Source organism: Lathyrus oleraceus, chromosome 1 (genome assembly GCF_024323335.1).
Source record: "Lathyrus oleraceus cultivar Zhongwan6 chromosome 1, CAAS_Psat_ZW6_1.0, whole genome shotgun sequence".
Lineage (NCBI taxonomy): Eukaryota > Viridiplantae > Streptophyta > Magnoliopsida > Fabales > Fabaceae > Lathyrus > Lathyrus oleraceus.
Window position 1 is genome coordinate 313868301 of NC_066579.1, and position 21773 is coordinate 313890073.

General features: G+C 38.6%; 1 protein-coding gene across 2 annotated transcripts; it reads left to right on the plus strand.

Moving 5' to 3' along the window:
- The first annotated feature begins 402 nt into the window (after positions 1-402).
- LOC127132912 (probable cyclic nucleotide-gated ion channel 20, chloroplastic) lies at positions 403-5902 on the plus strand. Of its 2 annotated transcripts, none has more exons than XM_051061701.1 (13): positions 403-689; positions 1331-1837; positions 1964-2155; positions 2271-2369; positions 2600-2737; positions 3011-3259; positions 3580-3822; positions 4077-4222; positions 4366-4443; positions 4561-4690; positions 4933-5185; positions 5309-5471; positions 5615-5902. In XM_051061701.1, exons 2-13 carry the CDS (start codon positions 1346-1348, stop codon positions 5712-5714), a joined length of 2283 nt encoding a protein of 760 aa, XP_050917658.1. In that variant the 5' UTR covers positions 403-689; positions 1331-1345; the 3' UTR covers positions 5715-5902. The 2 variants fall into 2 exon arrangements, with proteins under 2 accessions (XP_050917658.1, XP_050917660.1); XM_051061703.1 differs by having other exon boundaries at positions 484-689; positions 1341-1837.
- Positions 5903-21773: the final 15871 nt, after the last annotated feature.

Here is a 21773-nt window from a genome sequence, read left to right on the forward strand (position 1 = left end):
GTCAATAACAAAACAAAGTTATGAGATAAAGATTGAGTTTCTTGAACAAATATAAAAAATTCTATTAGATTTATGAAAGAGAAAAGAAGAAAAAAGAAAAATTAGTTAAAACTATTTTACTTAATGAATGGACCACTCTTGAAAGAGAGAAGATTAAATTTCTAAAACAAAGAAAAAAAAAACCTAATAGAATACAGTGGACTACTCATTTGACTAGTATTATACATTATATATTTTATTGATATTTAACAAAGACATTTATAGTAAACCGTGTTTATCAAGTTTATATATTAAAAAACACAGATGTTCCTTAAAAAAAGAAGTACATTATTATAAAGAAAAGTAAAATATTACTAATATTCTATATTGTTACAAAAAAAAGAGTACATTTTTAACATGTGTGTGGCTGTCTGATAATAATAATAACAACAACAATGTCTGTGGCAACAACAAAGCGCACTTGTTCACTGTGACATTCACGCGCCAACGACTTAAGCTATTTCTTACAAAAATTGACTCTTTCAAAGTCTTCACATTCACAAACAGAGACTGACTCACTCATACTTCAATCCCTATTTTGATTCCATCTCATTCTACTCATAATCACCAATCTCCCAAAAATGCTTACTTTAAGCTGAATCACTGCAAAATAGCTTTTGGGGTTTTCACGTTCAGCTCTCATTAATCAGGTTTTGCTCTTTACACTTTCTGGGTTTGCTTTCTCTTGTTCATTTTTTATGGATAATTGTTCTTTACCTTTTTGTAACTTACAATGTTTTGTCTTGTTCTATGATTTTGATGTGTATTGCAAATTTGCAACAAAAGAAAAAAATCTAACTGATAACAATTAAAAATACTATTTTTTTTCTGATTTTATTTGCTTAATGTAATTGTTAAATGAAATTTAAATTACTAGTTAGTTTTGAAGTTTGAACAGAAGCACAAGTGCATGTAGAGGCAAAATCAATTTCAATGACATGAAAAAGTTTAAGATAAGTCAAATACATGATTCTAGATTTGATGCCGGCCATATAAGAACAAAGATATTTCTTATGATGCATTGAGTTCCATTTGGCTTTGTCATTAGCATACAGTCTTTGTTTTTCAATTTTCTCTTGTTCTTAACACTCCGATTCTCGGAGGATAACTCGGGTTCCGTCGGTCGGTAAGTTAAGTCTGGCCAATGATTGTTTGAAAGTGAAGTTTGTTAACCATTTTTATATTTTCCTTTTTGAAGTTTTGAGCTGAATTAGAATATTTCACTTTAGAATTGCTGAGATGGTTATTAGACAAAGATATTGATGTTTTTTTTGTTTGTTTTTGGTTTAAGAATCGTAAAGGAAACATGAATCGTTTTGAGAAAGACGAAGTTCCGATTCTGTCAGAAACACGTGCACAACGATCTGATGAACCTGTGGATTCTAACTTGCGAAGGAACATATCGAGGACACGAAGTGCTTCAATCTCTATTTCTATGGCTGCCTCGGATCCATATGAGAGACAACCATATCTTGTCGGACATACTGGTCCGCTTCGTTCCGCAAGGAAAACCCCGGTCAGTCAAATGAGTGGTCCACTATATCCTACTCCTGCAACGGGTAATCCTTTTCAGAATAGTATAGTAGTGGCGGGAAACAAAGTAGGAGAGAACAAGACAGAGAAGTTCGATGACACGGATGAACATCATTGGAATAATAAATATGACAGAAAAAATGAACATTTAGTGAGGTCTGGACAACTCGGAATGTGTAACGATCCTTATTGCACTACTTGCCCTACTTACTTCAAAGTTTCTCAAAAAAGAAAACCACGAGCTGCCACTATATTTGATCCTAAGGTATCTTTTTTCCTAAAATAATAGACTATTAGATTATTAGTTCTTTGTAAACTTAAACATTTGTCCATGTTTGCTGTTACTTTCACATGACAAATCAAACATTTGTCCGTGTTTTAATGTTTACAGTTCCACAATTCTCTTTATGGCGACGCCAAAGGTTTTGGAAGAAAACTTTTTTCTTTCTGCTCTTCATGCATTCCTGGAGTTATGAACCCTCACACTAAAGTTGTACAACAATGGAACAAATTTTTGGCCATCTTTTGCTTGCTTGCAATTTTTGTTGATCCGTTATTTTTCTTCTTAATCTATGTGGAAAAGGTATGGTGTTTTTCCTTTTGTTTGATTGTAGAATCTTCCAAATATCTTTTACTCTACTTTTTTCATTGCTTCAAAAAAATTAAAAACTTCATCTATTTTCATTCATTTTCTGCAGAAAAATATATGTATTCGCATCAACTGGACAATGGCAACAACACTTGTTGTACTTAGAAGCATAACTGATTTTGTGTATTTATTGAACATTCTTCTCCAGGTAATTTCTCAGTAATCACCTTTTCAGATTTAACTTGTGTTAATCCATGTATTCATAGAATAGTGCTATCTTATTTCAAAAATAATAACAACCAGAGCTTTTTCTATGGAGAGATCGACTTTGTCCTTTTAAGAATCAAGTATGATAGATCATTTAAACATGGTTGTAATTCTAGTTTAATGTGTTTTCTTGATAAGATTAAATAACCTTACTAAGTTGCTTCTTTGCAGTTTAGGTTGGCTTATGTTTCTCCTGAGTCTAGGGTGGTTGGTGCTGGAGATTTAATTGACCATCCCACGAAAATTGCTCTTAATTATTTTAAGGGTTATTTTTTCTTCGATTTATTTGTTGTATCACCTCTTCCTCAGGTATATATATATATATATATATACATTCCTTTGTCTCCACACTCTTGAACTCCATTGACACATGTGATTACATTCAATTACTTTTTGTGCAAGTTACCTCAGTTTTTTGTTGATATCTTAATAAATAGTATGTGGACTTCAAAATGTGCTTGAAAACATGTATATGATGTATATGATAGGGTAAAAAGAGATTTTAACCGGTGAAAAAGACATCGGTTTTGTGATTAACTCATCAAAATCTTTGTCATGATACATGATGTGAAATACTCGCAGGTAATGATATTGTTTGTCCTACCAACTTCCTTGGGGTCATCAGGAGCAAATTATGTTAAGAACCTTCTACGCCTAGCGATTCTTGTACAATATATTCCCCGATTATTCAGATTTTTGCCTCTGCTAATTGGCCAGTCTCCAACCGGATTCATATTTGAGTCAGCCTGGGCAAATTTCATAATAAATCTTCTCATTTTTATGCTATCCGGCCATGTTGTTGGGTCATGCTGGTATCTCTTTGGTCTACAGGTGAGTTAAATGACATTTGAAGCTTCATTTTTAGAAAATATAAATTTTCTTCCTCAATGAAAATTCATACTTTGCTTTAAATTCTCACCTTGCATGGAAAAAGGAATAAAACAACCTCGCATCTTTGAATAATGAAAGGAAAAAAATAGAACAAATATTTTTTGATTCACTCGAGTGTTTGGATAGACTTATTTGAGCTTCTATAGATATAATTACTTGTGAGACTATTTGGAAGAGTTTATAGAAACAACTTATACATGCATAAGTTGTTTTGAGCTTATATAGAGCAACAGCTTATCCTATTATCTCTATTCTTCCAGCGGGTTAACCAATGTTTGCGTGATGCCTGCCATCGTGCTAATCTACCTAGATGCATGGATTTGATTGACTGTGATTTTAAAGGGGGGATATCACCTAATTGGGTTAATGATAAGGGTGCCAATGCTTGTTTGAATTCCTCGTCTGATGCTTTTTCTTATGGAATCTATACCTATGCTGTACCACTTACAACAGAAACTAGGGTGATCAACAAATATGTGTATGCACTGTTTTGGGGATTCCAGGTATGCATTTTGTTCTTATATTTTCTCCCCTTTTTGTCCTATAACATTGATCTTTGAAGATTCAAATGGTTGTAGTGGATATCATGTTTGTTTGAACATCTATAAATCATGGTTAATGACGTTCAAATTAGTGGTTAACAATGTTTAGTAGACGAGACGACAATATGTGGCACCTTAAATTTGAACCAACACAAAAAGGCACGTAAATGGTTTAATACGACTTACCAATTATTATTATGTGATCTTTAATACAGCAAATCAGTACTTTGGCTGGTAATCAAGTCCCAAGCTATTTTGTATGGGAAGTCCTCTTTACAATGTCCATCATCGGATTGGGACTCTTGCTTTTTGCGCTTCTCATTGGAAACATTCAGAACTTTCTTCAAGCTCTTGGGCGGAGGTAGAACTTTTTTTCTTTCTTCATGTGCATGTTAATTGTTGGCAACAATGGTGTTTGCTTGTCATCTGTTTAGTTCTCGCACCTCTTATGTTTGATTTTACCTACTATGTGACTCAATATATTTTGTTCCATCTTGCTTACAGGAGGCTGGAAATGCAGCTTAGAGGCCGTGATGTTGAGCAATGGATGAGTCATCGTCGCTTACCAGAACATCTCAAAAGGTATGAAATGTTCTAATTCTTTTAACTAATCACAACAACATTGCCAAAAACGGATCTATCAAATAATGGATTAAGGATAATGCACAAATGAAGGATTCTATTATGTCTGTCATGCAGGAGAGTTCGGCAGGCTGAACGGTATAGTTGGGCTGCAACAAGAGGTGTTCCTGAAAAAATGGTTTTGGAGAATTTGCCAGAAGATCTCGTGACAGACATACGACGTCATCTCTTCAAATTTGTTAAAAAAGTATGCATTCAAACATTTGAAAGAAGTTCATGATTACTCTTTAAGTGGATTTTGTTTATCGGATTTAGATGAACTTCAAAACCTCGCCTATGATGTTTTAAATAAAATTGTCTTTTCCCTATTTGTCTACCACTACCTTGCTAGAATCCAATCTAAATTAAATGCGGAAATTTTTCTTGAAACTAAAACAATGACACATCAAAACCAATCATATTAAACAAGTCCGGATGCTCTTTTTACAGGTTCGTATTTTTTCCCTGATGGATGAGGATGAGCCTATCTTAGATGCCATTCGTGAGCGATTAGTACAAACGACATACATCAAAGGAAGTAGAATTTTGAGTCAGGGCGGTCTAGTGCAGAAAATGGTGTTTATTGTGCGTGGAAAATTGGAGAGCATTGGAGAAGATGGAATTCCGGTTCCGTTAACTGAAGGGGATGCTTGTGGCGAAGAGCTTTTAAGATGGTATCTTGAACAATCTTCTGAAAGCAAAGGTAAAACTATACTTATATAATGATAACTTGCCTCAAAAGACGTAACAGTATGAGAAACTGCATGTTGTTTTACTCTTGAGATGAATCTTCATCGTGTGATTTCTAACTCGGTTTAAATTGCAGAAGGTAAAAAAGTGAAACTTCAAGGACAAGGGTTGACTAGTGATAGAACAGTAAGATGTTTGACTAATGTTGAGGCATTTTCACTTCGCTCTAAAGACATTGAAGAAGTCACAACTCTTTTTGCAAGATTCTTGCGGAGCCCTCGCGTTCAAGGAGTCATAAGGTCATTCATTTACTCATTCATTCCACTTCATCATATCTTCACGCTTTTATGATTCAACTGCACGATCTTTCATGAATCACGAAGAATATCCATTATCAAAACCATCTCTGTGACATGTTGGTTTGATGATTGCGTTTTGTTAGGTATGAATCGCCTTATTGGAGATCACTTGCAGCAAACAGAATTCAGGTTGCATGGAGATACCGAAAGAAGCGTCTAAGTAGAGCTAATACCACACAATGAGTATCAAACATAGAACTCATGAGCTTGCTGTACTCTTTTGTTTGATTCACTGTATTGAATCCATGGAGTAGTATAGTGGTATATGCTGATAAAATGAGTTTGTTGTATATGTAAATGAATCCTTAAACTCATCATGATAAATATATGTTTAGGATGAAGGAAAATAAACCACCTATTTGATTTCAAAACTCTAAGAGCCTGTTTGCATAATACCCTATAGTTCTATGTTTAGAATAATAACTCGCAACATTAAAACTTTGATATTAAATATATTAGAAATTCAAGAAATAACAAAACTATTTAAATATCCCAATTACAGCATGATCTATTCGTCAGACATTTTGCACAACAGAAAACTTCATTCAACGGATCTTCAGTTAAGCCCATTCATACATCTGCTTATCTAAAAAAATAAAACAACGTATGATAAGATAATGATATTAGTGGTTTCCGAACTAAAGCATTGAATCTCTTAGTACCCTTTTACACGACTCAAGGCATAATAATCTCTCACCTGGATCACGACCCCCTAGGGTTCCTGCTCATGAACATAGCCTGTAGATCTAGTCTACCATACTACCACTCAGAGGGTTTGAACCATGAACTATCCTCTATAACAATGCATAGTAGAGAGAGTGAAACCATCCCCTATACTCATAGGAGACCATAAGCTATACATGTTAGTACTCAATTATTTAGGGTGACATTCATGTCATATGTTGTATCTTTTGATTGACTGCATTAGATAAAACAACATAGTTAGTACAAAATGCATTTTTGGTAAAGATGCAACATGTGGAATAAAATGTTCTAGCATGTGTGCAACATCTGTCCTCAGTCTCAAAGACATAATTAATGACTAGATCTGAGGGAAATTTTGTTTGATTCAAAGAAGATTTGTTGCTGTATCTTTAAGCAATATGTTATTTAATATGGTTTGCTAAAAAAATTTCATAAGATCAAAGGCAATTAAATGAATATTTATATTGAATGAAGAACAGATCAAATCAAATCTTTTTGTGGATATTTTTTAAAGAAAATCAAATCTAAATCAAATCTGGTGGTTCTCAAATCTAATGCCCATAGGAGAAAAGTCCAGAAGATGAATTTTTATTTAAGGAGACTCATTCCTACCTTTGAAAACACACAAGGATTGAAGATCTAGTGTGCTAGGGTTTTGTTCTTTGATTCTTTGTAAACCTCTAAAAGAAGCCTAATTAAATATTCAAGGCATAAAGGTTGATTGTTTAGTTAAGTTGTAATTCAACATTTGTAATCTTTTGAAAGCATTGATGATTAGGGTGGTGATTAAGAGAAAGTGAGAAGAGTTCTCATATTTAGGGGGGGGGGGGGGGTCCTAAATAGAAATGCATGGGTATTGTTAGGAAGTAGGCATTGACCAAGGTTTGTTCATTTAAGACTAATTGTACAAATACTACTGAGAGTGGATTTTCTTTATTGGGTGGAAGCCCCCCAGATGTAGGTGATGTTGCACTGAATTGGGTTAAAAATCCTCTTGTTTTCTTTATTGCTTTCTGCTTTTAATTCCTTAGTATTTGCCAACCTGATTTAAATTGTTGTACACGTTGTCCTAGACATGTGTCCAATATCTGTCCTCATGAGAATATAATTTAAATTAGAATCAGAGCAAACACCCTATTCTATTTGGGTGAGCTCTAAGGAAAGTATTTTATGTTCAAATGGACAATACTAAGGCATGAGGGTTAGTCAATTGAACACCAATCTTGGATGATACCAACTATGATTATTGGAAGGCCAGGATGATTGATTTTTTTAAGTCCATGGATAATAAAACATGGAAAGTTATAATAAAAGGTTGTAAACACCCTGTGACTACCTCTCAAGATAGAACATCAATCTTAAAGCTAGAAGCTGAGTGAACTAATACTGAAGATGATGAATCTCTTGGAAACTCCAAAGCTCTAAATGATATTTTTAATGGTGTGGACAAGAACATGTTTGTATTAATCAACACATATAGTGAAGACAAAGAGGCATGAGAGATTCTCAAAACCGCACATGAAGGCATACGTATGTCAAGGTTGCAGCTCCTCACAACTAATTTTGAAATTTTGAGAATGAAGGAAGATGAATCCATCTCTTAATTCAACATCAAGTTGTGTGATACTGTCAATACTTGTTTTGCTTTAGGAGAAAAGATATCTGAAGAAAAACTGGCTAGAAAGATATTAAGATCCCTACTTAAAAGTTTTGACATGAAGGTCACAACTATTGAAGAAGCCCAAGACATTAACATCATCAAAAGGGACGAACTCATTGGATCTTCACAAACCTTTGAGATGGTAATAAATGATAAAACTGGGAAGAAAAACATGAGTATTTTCTTTGTATCCAACACTGAAGAGGATGAAGATCAATGTGATACAGAAGAAAGACTATTAGATGATCCAACGTCAAACCATTTTCACAATAAAACTCAAAAATACTTAATTCCTATTTAAGAATTTTTAATAAAAATGGAAATGGAACGTGGTGGATACCACGCACTCCTGAGGCTAGGATTCGAGATGGATATCTCGCCCATCCAAGTTCTCGCCATCATCCAAAGTCATCAACACGACTTCGTAAAACCCTTTCTCAATCAAATTCAAAAACACTTAATTCTTATTAAATACTTTTGCAAATAAGATGGAAATGGAACGTGGTGGATACCACACACTTCTGAGACTAGGATTCGAGATGGATATCTCGCCCATCCAAGTTCTCCCCATTAATCAAAACACATCAAACCAATAAAATTCTTTTCTCGCCGCCGTGTGATTGACCCTTAAACCCTTTCTCAAACGAAAGGTATTTTGTTTCAAGACGATGCAAAGCAATGTTTCGTCCACTTGAACGTGTGAGTAAGCTTGCGACGTTACCCGCGAATATTGATTTGTAAATCCATTCGGACGTGATGCGAACGTCCCCTTCTCCACTTATTTTGGGTAGTCTAACAATGTTTTCGTCGAATGACACAAAGTAGCTTTCGCTAAAATCGACCAACAAAGAAAATTTTTTCTACCCAGAACTACGTAAGCCTTGAGTTCTCTATTGCACCTGGAGATACGTAGGAGTAGGATTCGTAAATCTTGTCAGGCCCATTAATAAAAAACATAGGTTTAGTCTTCTTCGTTGAAAATCCAAAAACTTTCTTCTCTTTTCTATTCTCTCTTTCCCACCTAATAACTCGAGAAGCCTAACATTTTAAACTAACACTAACGCGCACAACTAACCTAACGGTTCCAGTTGAGTACAACAGACATGGGGGGTGCTAATACCTTCCCCTTGCGTAATCGACTCCCAAACCCTGATTTGGTTGCGACGACCATAATCATTGTCATTCTTTCTTGGGTTTTATCGATATTTCCCCTTTCCTTTTAGGAATAAATAAAGTTCGGTGGCGACTCTGTTCAGTCCATCATTGCGAACGTGCGATTGTGCTTCGCTAGGTCGTGTTCTCATTTTTTTTCGTGGTACGGCAGATGGAGACTCTGCTGGGGAAATAGTTCCCTAAGTGAGTCAAGCCTAGTTAGGACGTTTGTGTGCCTTTGTTTGTTTAAATTGTGTGGCTTTTCTTTATTGCTTTTATTATCTTTATTGTTATATTGATATATCTGTTGTATATTGGTTCCATTGTGATGTTGGTATTTGGATGTTCTGATTGCAAAACCATGTGGGAAATACTCTACACCCGAGTCAAGAGTGAAAAAACATAAGATAGGATGATGGTTGAGTAGTACAGACTCCTGAGGTGAATACTTCGTAAGAGTCGGTATGAGAACCTCACTTAGAGTAGATCCTTTTGCAAATATTGTCGCCCGAGGTGAATACTTCGTAAGCTTCAATATTTTAAAGGGGTCCATGACTCTAAGAACCTTTTAAAACATTGAACCTTTGGCCAACTAGGAATGATGGTTGCGCAGTCTGGATTCCCGAAGTGAATACTTCATAAGAATTGGTATGAGAACCTCGCTCAGAATAAATTCTCTAGATGGAGTTGACGATCGGAAAGTATCTTCCGTAAGCGTCAAACGTTCTTTTGAATCCATGACTCTCAGTACCCTGTCTAGAACCAAGTCGATGGTTGCGTAGTACGAACTCCCGAGGTGAATACTTCGTAAGAGTCAGTACGAGAACCTCACCCAGAATAAATTCCCTTGATGGAGTTGATGACCGAAAAGCATTTTCCGTAAGCGTCAAACATTCTTGTGGGTCAGTGACTCTGGGGGTCCTTTATAATAAAACCCTAGATCATATCTGGTGAGAACCCCGTTTTGGAAAGCAATCAGATTTATCCATACCTCAGACCTTTGAACCTGTACCAAAAAAAAACATTGCATCCATCCATTCATTGCATACGCATAAAAAGCAAAACTCTTAGTTTGTTTCACATTGTTTCAGGAATCCAAGACTTGTTAGCAAAATGAATCCTGAGAGAAGAAGCATTTTTCAGTTCAAATACAAGAATGTGGACCTTTCCAGCCTGCAAAAGTTAAGTGCCAAAGTAACACCAATCAAACTCAACAGCTTTGTGCAAGACTATGGAAGAATTCTGGACATCTTAAATGAGAAGATGGACATGATGATTGCGGTGACTATTGCTCAGTTCTATGATCCACCTCTATGTTGTTTCACATTCTCTGATTTCCAGTTGGCTCCCACCTTGGAAGAGTTTGAGAGGATTGTAGGCCGGAATTTGAAGGATCATAATCTGTTTCCTAAGTTTGATGAAGGTATTCCTCCCAAGAGGATAACTTTAGCTTTGGGTCTAAAGGTTTTTGAAGTCGTGGACAATTAGGATGTGAAGGGAGCTTTCAATGGGTTTTCTAGGAAGTTCTTGGAATATCAAGCTAAGAAGATGGAAAAAAAGGGGAATTGGAAATCTTTCTATGCTGTGTTAGCTGTGTTGGTATATGGGATAGTTCTCTTCCCAAATATTGACCATTTTGTGGACCATCTGGCAGTGAGGATCTTTCTCTCTGGTAACCCTGTACCGTTCCTCCTAGCAGACCTTCATTATGCTCTCCATGAGCGTCATGAGAAGAAGGGAGGAACCATTCTATGTTATGCGTAACTATTGCATGCCTGGTTTAGATCTCATATGCCCGAAGAAGGCCTCTTTGTATCAAAGGAACTCAAACCTTCTCAAAAGTTAGCTTCTCTCACCTCCAATCATGTTAAGTGGTATATCAGGGATTGGGAAACCGAGAATGTTATTGTCAGCATTGGAGACTTCCCCAATGTACTTTTGATATAAACCAAGGGTTGCATCAACTACAACCCCGTGTTATCTTTGAGGCAACATGGTTTCCCTATGAATGGCCCTCCAAAAGCTGAAGCTTTAGAGCCCTTCATCTTACACATCGCTGAAGCAGACCACCCCATGGTGAAGAAGATCAAGAGGTCATGGCAAGCAATTATCAGAAAGGGTAAGGAATTGGGTAAGAGAAATGTCATTTCTCGAGAGCCTTATACTTGTTGGGTGAGAGAGAGGGTTCAGATAGTTAAACTCCCTTTTCCATTTGATCCTTCTATCTATCCGTTGGTTCCTGAGCCAGAACCCATATTACCTAAAGATGTGGAGAAGCTTAATGCATGTATTAAGGAGTTGGAGTTGGAGAATAATGATTTGAGGATTAAGCTCGGCCGAGTTTCGGTAGAGAATGGGAATTTGAAAGATGATCAGCAGAAGAAGGATGAAGAACTTGAAATTTCTAACAAAAGGGCCAGGGAGTCTGAGGCAAGGAGAGAAAATTTAGGACAAGCGTTCCACAGTACTAAGTATGTGTTCAAGACGAAGGAGGAGGAGTTGGACAAAGCTGTACTCCGGATCCAAAAACTCAACAAAACTCTGGAGTTAACTCTTGAAATGAAGAGGGAAGCACGACTGATTTCTGAGATTCGTACTCGTGAACTTGAGAACACCATTCAGAAATATAAGGATGCTTGGGAATGTGAGAAGCTGAGGACTGAAGATTCGAAAAGAGTGTGCACACATTTGAACTATCAATTGGAACAAGCCAATGCTAGGATCCAGGTGTAGCGGGGTATTCGTTACCATTGGAGATATTGACTAAATCCAAGGTAAATCATACAAGTCGAGTCGCCACCGCACTTCTATTTATCCGAAGGAATGGTTAGAAAGCGAACAAAAACCTATAAGTTTTAACAAAAACTAGCAAAAGAAACAGAGATCTGGGTAAGGGGGTTGGTTATGCAATGGGAAGGTGTTAGGCACCCAAAACATCCTAGGTACTCCTAGGGAGCCCTTTTCACACTTGTTGCAAAGGTTATTTGTTTTGTGAAAAATTTATTTGTGCAAACATGATTGAAGAGATGAAAGGAGAATATACAAGTTATTTACATTTTGTGTTTGGATGAATAAACCCATTGCCTACGTACCCTCTTATAAAAAGATTAGGATCAAAACCTCGTAGTTCGGGGTAAAAACCTAAAAACAAATGAGTGGATTGATTGGTCCAAAAGCCTTAAGGTCTTTTGTTATCAAAGGGAGAAAACTCAACCTAACCACAAATCCACCATGTGAGGATAGCTTCAACATGCTAGTGAGGGGTTAACCCTATAATAAGCATGGAAGACTCATTGTCCATCACTAAGGATATAGGTGAGTATTACATCTACCACAAAGATAACTCAAACCTAATAGCTAAAGGTTATGGAAAATTTGATTAAGAAATGGTCATTGGAACCAAAAAAGAAATTTGAGTGGGTTATATTTACCAATTAGAAGTATATACAAAAGTAGTCAAAGTTGACTTAAAGATTCAATTCAAAATGAGTGTTATGAAAAGAAAGTTTGAAAATCAAAAGCATAAGACTTAGGTTTCTAATGTTGAAAACAAAGGTTAGATGTTTGCACAAAAAGGGTTTTGGCTTGGGTTAGAGTGGAGAGAAGAAGAAGAAGGGCTAAGTCCTAAGGAAAACAAAAAGGTGAGGGATAAGAAATGAAACCACACTAGGAGTTCCTCTCTTGAGATCATATTGATGATCCAAGTAGCTCCCATCCTTTGGAATAAGCAAGCACAAAGTATAAGCAATCAAACAAGTCTCATAAGAGATCCTCGATGTATCTTGTATCTTCCACTTGGATGAACATGGTAATGATCCTCCAATTAAGCTCAAATGGAAACTCCTAGTTCAAGAGCACACACATCAAAAGTTCCAGAGACCAGGGAAACAACAAACTAATAGAGAGATTATGACTCGAGCCTAATAGTTGTCATGCAATCAACATCCCTAAGTTGAAGTCTCTAACAAGAACATAACTCACAAGCAAACAAACATCACACACTATATCCATACAAGAGGCTCAAAATAATGGGTGGGCTTTAGTCAAGAGGGGTCATGTCAACCTCGACAAACAAGCCAAACTGTAAAGGGTAATCTGTAGCTCTTAACCACTAACATTGAACGTTAGGGTGAAGCTGATCAAATCGGTAATGAGGATGAGACCTCATGCTCTTAACCCTGGCCAGGGTGAGCTCATGACAAAGAAAGCGTGGGGATCTAGAAAGTGGGATCCTTTTCCACTTGACAGACTCTGGACAAAGATCTGGGGCACATGTTCAGAAGCATCAGCACGTAGTGCGAGCATAAAGAACGACACACTGAATAACGGGGGATTGGCTACTAATCCCTTTTATCCGTCAATTGCCTCTTCTCTTGGAGGTCTTATCAAATATAACATGCCTCATCTCGGAGGTCTTTGGGCACAATTTTAAACAATCACAAACATAGCCTCTGAAGGAGGACTTGCCAGCAAAATGCCTGCCAAAAAGGTGACAGGACTTCAGACTACATGAAGTAAGAAGCTAACTACCTGAGTGGTGTGTCAACCATAATCCAATGCTCAAGCAAGAGCTAAAGCAAGCAAGCAACTAAGGTACCTGTACAAAGACTAAACAGTTAGTACTTCAGTCATAAAACCAGAAAACAAACAGTGAAACCCTCTAACAGTTACACAATTCAGTGCATAAGTGCCCTAGCACTCAAACTCTATGTGTCAAAAGTGATGATAACATATGAGAAAAATTCCAAACCAGTGACCAAAAATTCATGTCATGTATGAATGTCAAGCATACAAAAGATTGGATCAAATGGCTCAACATAGAGAATTTCACAATGCATTGAATGCAATATATCAATTTGGCACCACATGGATTCAAAAATTCACACATAAAAATCCAGACATCAACAATTCATGAAATCAGCACCATAAAAAAGTAGACATCAATACAAAGCCATGAAAAAAAATTGGGACTCATTTGGATCATTTTTACATTTTTTATGAATTTTACAAAACAAACAAAATAATTGAAATATGCATGGAAAATGGAGGGAAAGGCAACATTTGAATAAAGATCAGAAAAATCCGGAGCCACACGATCTGGTGCGCTACTCACATCCACGGTCCATATTCAAATGCATGAAACGCTGCGTTTCAGTAAAACAGTCAGCATACACAATCATCAGTCAAAGCGTGCGTGGCTCAGGTCAAAGCAATTGCATCCAATCAAACATCCACGCAAGGCACACATGGAACACACGTAAGCAAAAGCCCTAACACACGCAGACGCCGGAGCTACAGCTCCGGTCGTCTTCTCCGGCAAGCCCTACGGTGGCGCCGCCGTGAAAATTTCCAGAACTTCACGATGCATATACCATTCCACTCCTCTTCCAACGTAGGTTCCAAATATGACCTTAGATTTCCCTAATTCCTCATAGATTTTGCAGATCGAAGGGAAACATTTTCTAGATCCAAACTTTCAGTCAACACTACATCTTCAATTCTCAGCCAAACTCAATTCTAATCATATGTACATGCTATACTCAACGAGATCTACAAGTCTATGATCTAAAAACTGCAAAAGGAGAGATCGAAAATTGCATCACCTGGAAATGAAGCTTTCTGAAAACGTGTTCTCTCAAGCTCTACAACTCCAGATCTACTCCTATGCACCTCCTTTGAAGCTTTAAGCAAAAAACAACGGTTGAAACCTCTTGATCACACCTCAATTTTCAAATCCGATCCACATGATGAAACACTTGAACTGCTCGAATTCTTGATGAATTGCAACAAATGATGGATGATTCTTGCTCAGTGAAGCAAGAGGATCAAGAATATGCAAAGATCTTGGAGAATTGTGTGAAGAAAAAAGCAAATCGAAGAGAGAGAATTTTGAGAGAGTTCTTGAATTTGGATCTGAAAATGGTTGTTTTTTTTCAGTTATGATTAGGGTTTTAGTATTTATATCCCTTGCTAATGACAATGCTAATCACCTTTTCCATTTGTTAATCAAGATTAGTGAGATATGAAGCAACTTGCAAATATGCAAATGAAGCTCTCCTTGCCATAATACACGTGCACATCCTCATGTTATGATTTGAATTCACTCAAGAGCAGCCAATGGTCATGATTTGAAGATTTGTTTGCTTACATCTCAAGCCAAGAATGAATGTTGAATATTTTCTTCCATTTGCACATGTATGAAATAATGAACTCTTGGCCATGATTCCTTTGCATAATTGAGCCAAATAATATCATTTTGAGATGTCTTGATCATGAGAAGCATTTTGCAAAAAGAATGAACCAATTTGGAGTATTGTATCAAAAGTTATGCCATTTTGAATTTCCATCCACACCTTGTGATCAAATGACCATAACTCCTCAACCATTCATCATATGGACATGAATTAGGACTTTTTGGAAAGGGGAGACAAAGATCTTCAACTTTCATGTTCACCAAAAATCCATTTGAAACTTCTTTGACATTGATAAGTCAAGTTGAAAGTGGACCAAAAACTTGCCAAATTTGGAAACTTTGAATTATAGGTCATTTTCCATTTTTAGTAACTTTTGCCATGACCTTTGAATCTTCAAGATGGATGTTTAGAATGATGAATAGACCCCATTTGAACATGATTGAGGTGTCTCAACTCATTTCCCCACCTCATAGCCCTCAGTTGACTGCACAGTTGACTTTTGGTCCTTAGATGACCTTGAAATGTCTTGATTAACTTGAGCCTCTACCACTTGGTGAAATTGCTTCAAAATGAAACCCTAGCTCATGTAAGCTCCTTATAATAATCATGTGATCCTCATCCCAAGAAAATACCTCCTATCTTGCACAAAGGATCTTCTTGAAGCTCTTGACCTGGTGATTGCTTAAGCTACAACAAAAGATGTTAGTGACATATTTTTGTGCTTTTGGTTAGTAAACAAAATGAGAAAAGCAATGATATACAATTCAAGCATGCTTGGTGATCTCAAACCACTCACAGAAGATCCCCACCCAAAGGGAAAGGGAGCCAAGATGCTCAATGATCCTTGAGGCTATGCAATGCAATGTTATGATGCCATGAGGGATCTTAGGGACAAAATTGGGGTCTTACACCAGGAACTTGAGGGTGTGGATCAGGATGCTGCCTATCTGATGTTGTTGAGTGAGTGTAGATACTGGAGAAATCTCTATAGGGACATCGAGGTGACCAAGGCTGAAGACTTGCGCCTCATTCAAGACCTCTAAGGACTTTACACTGAGTGGAAGGGCAAATTTCTAAGGCTGTTCAGATTTGCAAATTCGGTCATGCAAGAGCTACCTGAGAAATTGCAAGAAGCTGATTGGTGCATGTGTCTAGAGAATACTCCGCATCAAGTTTTTAATTTCATTAATTTTTGTAAGGTGATGTTGGAGGGGATTACTACCGACCTTGCTACGGTTCGGAAAGCCCATAAGCCATAGGCATTTTGTTTGTATTTGAACTTTGTTCTAAATTAATGAAAAATCGCTTTTGGGATTCATTTTATTGTGTTTTATTGCTTTATTGCTTTAAATACTTGCGAACAAATGTTGTGGCATTTCTGAAATGAATGACTGAAACTAACCAAGAGTTTTGCAAACAAGATGCATCCATACATGCATTCATACATTTTCAAAATAGAGTCTCACTTCGTCCTTTCTTCCTCCAGTTTCACGCTGAATCTTCAATACCCATACAATACTCGCGCCCGAGCAAGACAAAGGATGGCTGAACAAGAGTAAGAGAGCGCCCGAGTTAGAGCTGAATTAGACGAGATCAAAGGAGGCATGTCCCATATGAGGGAAATGATACAAGCTTTAACTTTCAGATTCGAAGCTCCACAAGAGACCGTGATTTCAGAGATCACGGGCCCAGCAGTTGAAGTCCAGCTTCAGAGGTCGTTACCTTCAACCCTTCCTCCATATGGGCTACCTTACGACTTCATCCCTCGAGCGAAAGTAGTGCATGACATGGGGCAATCTGTCCAACAAGCTGTGCCATTGCCGGTTTACACCGATGCACACCCATTCGTCCACGTCGTTTCTCCCCCAGCCGCCTATGTTAGGCATGTTCCACATTTTGAAGATCAACATCACATGTATCAGACTGTCGACTCAATCGTTAGTGGTGATGAAGTAAGATTTGAAGATTTCAGAGAAGTGAAGGAGAACATGCAACTCCTTGAGAAGAAGTTCTGAGCATTAGAAGGAGACCACGTCTTTGGTTCTGCTGCCAAAGAAATGTGCCTTGTATCTGGGTTGGTAATTCCGACTAAGTTTAAAACTCCGGATTTTGACAAATACAAGGGGCATACTTGCCCAAAAAGCCATCTCATCATGTATTACCGTAAAATGGCTGCTCACGTGGAAGACGACAAGCTGATGATCCATTGTTTCCAAGATAGTTTAAGTGGGGCTCCTTCCAAATGGTATTTGAGTTTGGATCAAAGTAGGATCAGATGCTTCCAAGACCTATCAGACGCGTTCATCAAACATTACAAATACAACATGGACATGGCGCCTGATAGAAGACAGTTGCAAAGTATGTTCCAGCATGACAAAGAGTCCTTTAAGGAATATGCTCAGAGATAGAGGGAACTGGCTTCTCAAGTTGAACCGCATCTAGCTGAAAAGGAACTTGCCGAACTGTTCATCGACACTGTCCAACCCCAATTCTATGAGAAGATGGTTGGAAGCGCTCCCTTGGGATTCTCCGAGCTTGTTGCTATAGGAGCTCGTGTCGAACATGGCTTAAGAAATGGAAAACTTGCGGCTATGGATGGACCTTCAAGTGCTAATCCAAAGAAGTTCTCCGGAGGGTTTCCCAGAAAGAAGGAAGGTGAAACTCATGTTGTGTCTATTGGTCAAGGAAGAGCCCCTCCAAGAAGGAGACAACAACAATATTCACCACAACAGTATGTTCAACAACCCTTTCCATATCAGCAGCCTATGTATCCCGTTCAGTACGCCCCACAACCGTACATAGCCGTTGTGACGCCCATCTTCAATCAACAACCTGCTTAGGCCTATCAAGCGCCTCTAGTTTATCGACCAGCTCCAGTTCAACAACGTGCTCCTGTTCCTCCAGTTTATCAACAAGCACCAGCAGCTCCTGTCTATCAACAACCGAGAGCTCAAGCCCCGAGGCAAAATGCTCAGCATTAGAATAGGAGGCAAGGGGATAGGGCGACCTTCAATCCAATTCCAATTTCGTACACTGAGCTTTATCCCTCTCTGTTGCAAAAGGTTTTGGTGGTTCCTAGACCTATGAGACCTCCACTTGATCGTCTTTCTCCATGGTACAACCCTAATTCACATTGTCCTTTTCATGAGGGTGCCCCCGGACATGACCTAGAGGGTTGCTATGCTCTGAAGCATAGGGTTTGTGAGCTGATTGACAACAAGATCCTATCTTTTAGGGATATAGGACCGAATGTGAAGAACAATCCTCTTCCTCCCCATGGAGACCCTGCAGTAAATGCCATTGAAGATGCCTCTGTTGGTGTTATGGTCGAGAAGGTAGATGATGTTAAGACTCCTTTGGTAGCATTCCACGCCCGATTGGTAGAAGTTGGCCTAATTGATGTTCGTCATGACAGCTGTGAAGAGTGTACCACACACCCAAGGGGGTGTCAGACAGTGCAAGATAATATTCAAGACTTGATGAACAAAGGAGTGCTTCAAATCTCCAGCGTTACAAAGAATGAAGATGTGTTGGTAATTGAACCTTGTTTCAATTTACCTGAACCAGTTGAAATCCCATACTACAGTAGTAGAGTGGTTCCTGCAAATAGTCATCCGTCACCTGTTGAGATATGTATGCCTACGCCATTTCCCTATGAGAGCACCAAGGTTGTGCCTTGGAAATATGATATTACCGTTATGGACAAGGTCGTTGAAGGAAGTGAAGACGGTGAGGTGACAGAAGCTGCAAATGAGGACGTCACCAACATTGCAGGAGTGAGCAAAATGACCCGTAGTGGCCGAATCTATATGCCTGAATTCAATGTGGCTCCTCAAGGGTCGGCCAAGGAATCTACAGTTGTAGCTCCCATTAAAGAACCCGAAGTGGTCCAATCTGAAGATGTTGTTGAATTCTTGAAGTTGATCAAGAGAAGTGATTATAAAGTTGTGGATCAGCTGCATCAGACACCATCTAAGATTTATATTCTGTCTCTGCTATTAAACTCCCAAGCCCATAGGGAGGCTTTGTTGAAGGTGCTGGCCCAAGCTCATGTAACACAAAGCATAACAGTAGACCAATTTGATGGGGTAGTTGCAAACATCACAACTTTCAATACTTTAAGCTTCAGTGGAGAGGAATTACCTGAAGATGGACATAATCACAACCGTGCTCTCCATATCTCAATGAAGTGCAAAGATGATGCTTTGGCAAGAGTTTTGGTTGATACTGGATCTTATTTGAATGTTATGCCAAAGAGAACACTCGCCAAGTTATCTTATCAAGGACCAGCTATGAAGCCTAGTGCCTTGATAGTGAAAGCTTTTGATGGTTCCAGGAGAACCGTGATTGGAGAGGTTGAACTTCCCATATTGATTGGCCCTCATGTATTCCCGATTAATTTCCAAGTCATGGCTATTAATCCAGCATATAGCTGCTTATTGGGGCGTCCCTGGATTCATGCTGCAGGGGCAGTCACCTCCACTTTACATCAGAAAATGAAGTTCGTGGTGGACAATCAATTGATCATTATTTCTGGGGAGGAGGACTTTGTGTTTAGTCATCTTTCATCCTTCAAATATATCGAGGCTGATGAGGACGCTTTAGAAACTTCTTTCCAAGCTCTTGAAATAGCCAACGCCACTTTTGTGGAGATGAAGGACCCTGTTAGGAAAGTTTGTTCATCTTTTGCTTCTTTGAAAAGCGCAAAGTCTAGTATTGAAGGAGGGAACCCTGAAGGTTGGGGTCGGCTTATTGAGGTTCGTGAGAAGCATGATCACTTTGGTCTGGGATATGTGCCTTCCGTTGCGAAAGGAGCCTGAGTCCCTGCAAAAGACAACACCCGAAGCGTCCAGGAAGTTTTCCTCAGCACATGATTCATCCATGGAGATCGGGTCAATGCAATTGGAGATAGCACTGAAGATGGAGATGAGCCATGTTTGGTTTACTGGTGTGAGATAGCTTTGAACAATTGGAAGGCGGTTGAGGTCCCCGAAATTTTTCCTTTGTCAAAGTAATAATTGTTATTTTTTCCTTTCAAATCCTTAGCTCTGCCCAAGGCTAATGGATCATGTTGTAGGGCCCCTTTTCATTTTCAAATAATCATTATCAGTGAATAAAAGGCATCCGCATTCTTTTCGGGCATGCACATCACCTGATTCAACCTCCTTCTTGGGCTGACCATCGCCAGAGGGCTTCTTTACTACGGATGACGGAGCCTTTCCCTGAACTTTCTCCTTTATCATCCAGCTTTCAATCCTTTCCAACCTCTCAGCAATTGCTTTTTGCCCCAAGGCGAGCCCTTGCACGACTTTGAACAACTCCCCCATCATCTCTTTCAATTCGAGAATGTCGGCGTTAGACGGATCCATCAGTCTGAGTTTGTTGAGTTTGGCAGGACGTCTGAGCGGAAGAGCTATGCGCACCGGTTAGATACTGACACCTACAAAACAGCAAACAGGTTAATATGACTCACACATGCAATGTCTATCCGTATGAGGAATATTCTGTCCTTTGATTCTAGCTTCATTGAGACGGATAATATTTCAATAACAACATTCTGACATCCGTATGTCTCTCGACCAGAATCTCAATCAAAAAAAAAATGGACCCTGAGTACGGATAGACATGGGTTAAATGCAGATGAATGTGAAATGGGAATGATGCAAATGCATGCAGGCAGGTCACTGTGCCATCTTCCAAGTCATCTGAGGATCAACTGTATTGGACCGGTCTCTGAACTGATCACAATCATCTGAGGGCCCGATTAACCATAAATCCAACTTGGGAAGTTCCGAAATAAACGGAACCGGGGAATATATCACTATCATCGAGGAAATCCACTGAACGGATGACAACCAGATCCTCTGAACAAGTACCTTTGAATTCAACCCGGGGATCCGAAATAAACGGAACCCGCTGATAAATATCACAGACAGAATTCCGGCGTGTCAGAAATGATTGTCCATAAGTCCATCTGAACCAAAGTCATCATCAGTACCTGCAAATGATTCAAACCCTCCCCACTCACGGGTGTCATCTAGGTCAGGGTAAGGTCAAGAGAAATGCAGGATAAACAACCCTTTCAAGAATATCATCCTGTACACACCCGATGTATGCACCGATAATACCCCATCAGAGTCTGAACTGCTCGTGATATCATGTTCCGCTAAGTGGTGCAATACCACCCGCTTCCCATGAATCACTCTATTCTTAGGTGTCCTAGAGTTCACTCATAGCCTGGGTATTGGGCCTTTTACCTCTTGTGATTCCCACCCCACAGAGAAACAGAGACACAGCCAGCACAATGATAACTGATGCATGCAAACACATAATGCACATATATACAATCACATCATAATCATAAATGCAATAAATAAAACAACAAAAGCAACCAAACCCTATCCTAAAGAGCGCTAGGACTGACTCGCTTAGGGAAGATGGACCAGCAAGAGGTCAACTTCTCTATTGTGTCCCCAGCAGAGTCGCCAGCTGTCGCATTACGCGAAAAACCGGCGGGAAAACGAAACAATA

Bases quoted from the DNA above. Each gene is read 5' to 3' on its own strand.
- LOC127132912 (XM_051061701.1), top strand. From the start codon at position 1,346: ATGAATCGTTTTGAGAAAGACGAAGTTCCGATTCTGTCAGAAACACGT. The intron at 2,156-2,270 runs GTATGGTGTTTT...CATTTTCTGCAG, and splicing joins TCTTAATCTATGTGGAAAAG to AAAAATATATGTATTCGCAT. The intron at 3,823-4,076 runs GTATGCATTTTG...TCTTTAATACAG, and splicing joins CACTGTTTTGGGGATTCCAG to CAAATCAGTACTTTGGCTGG.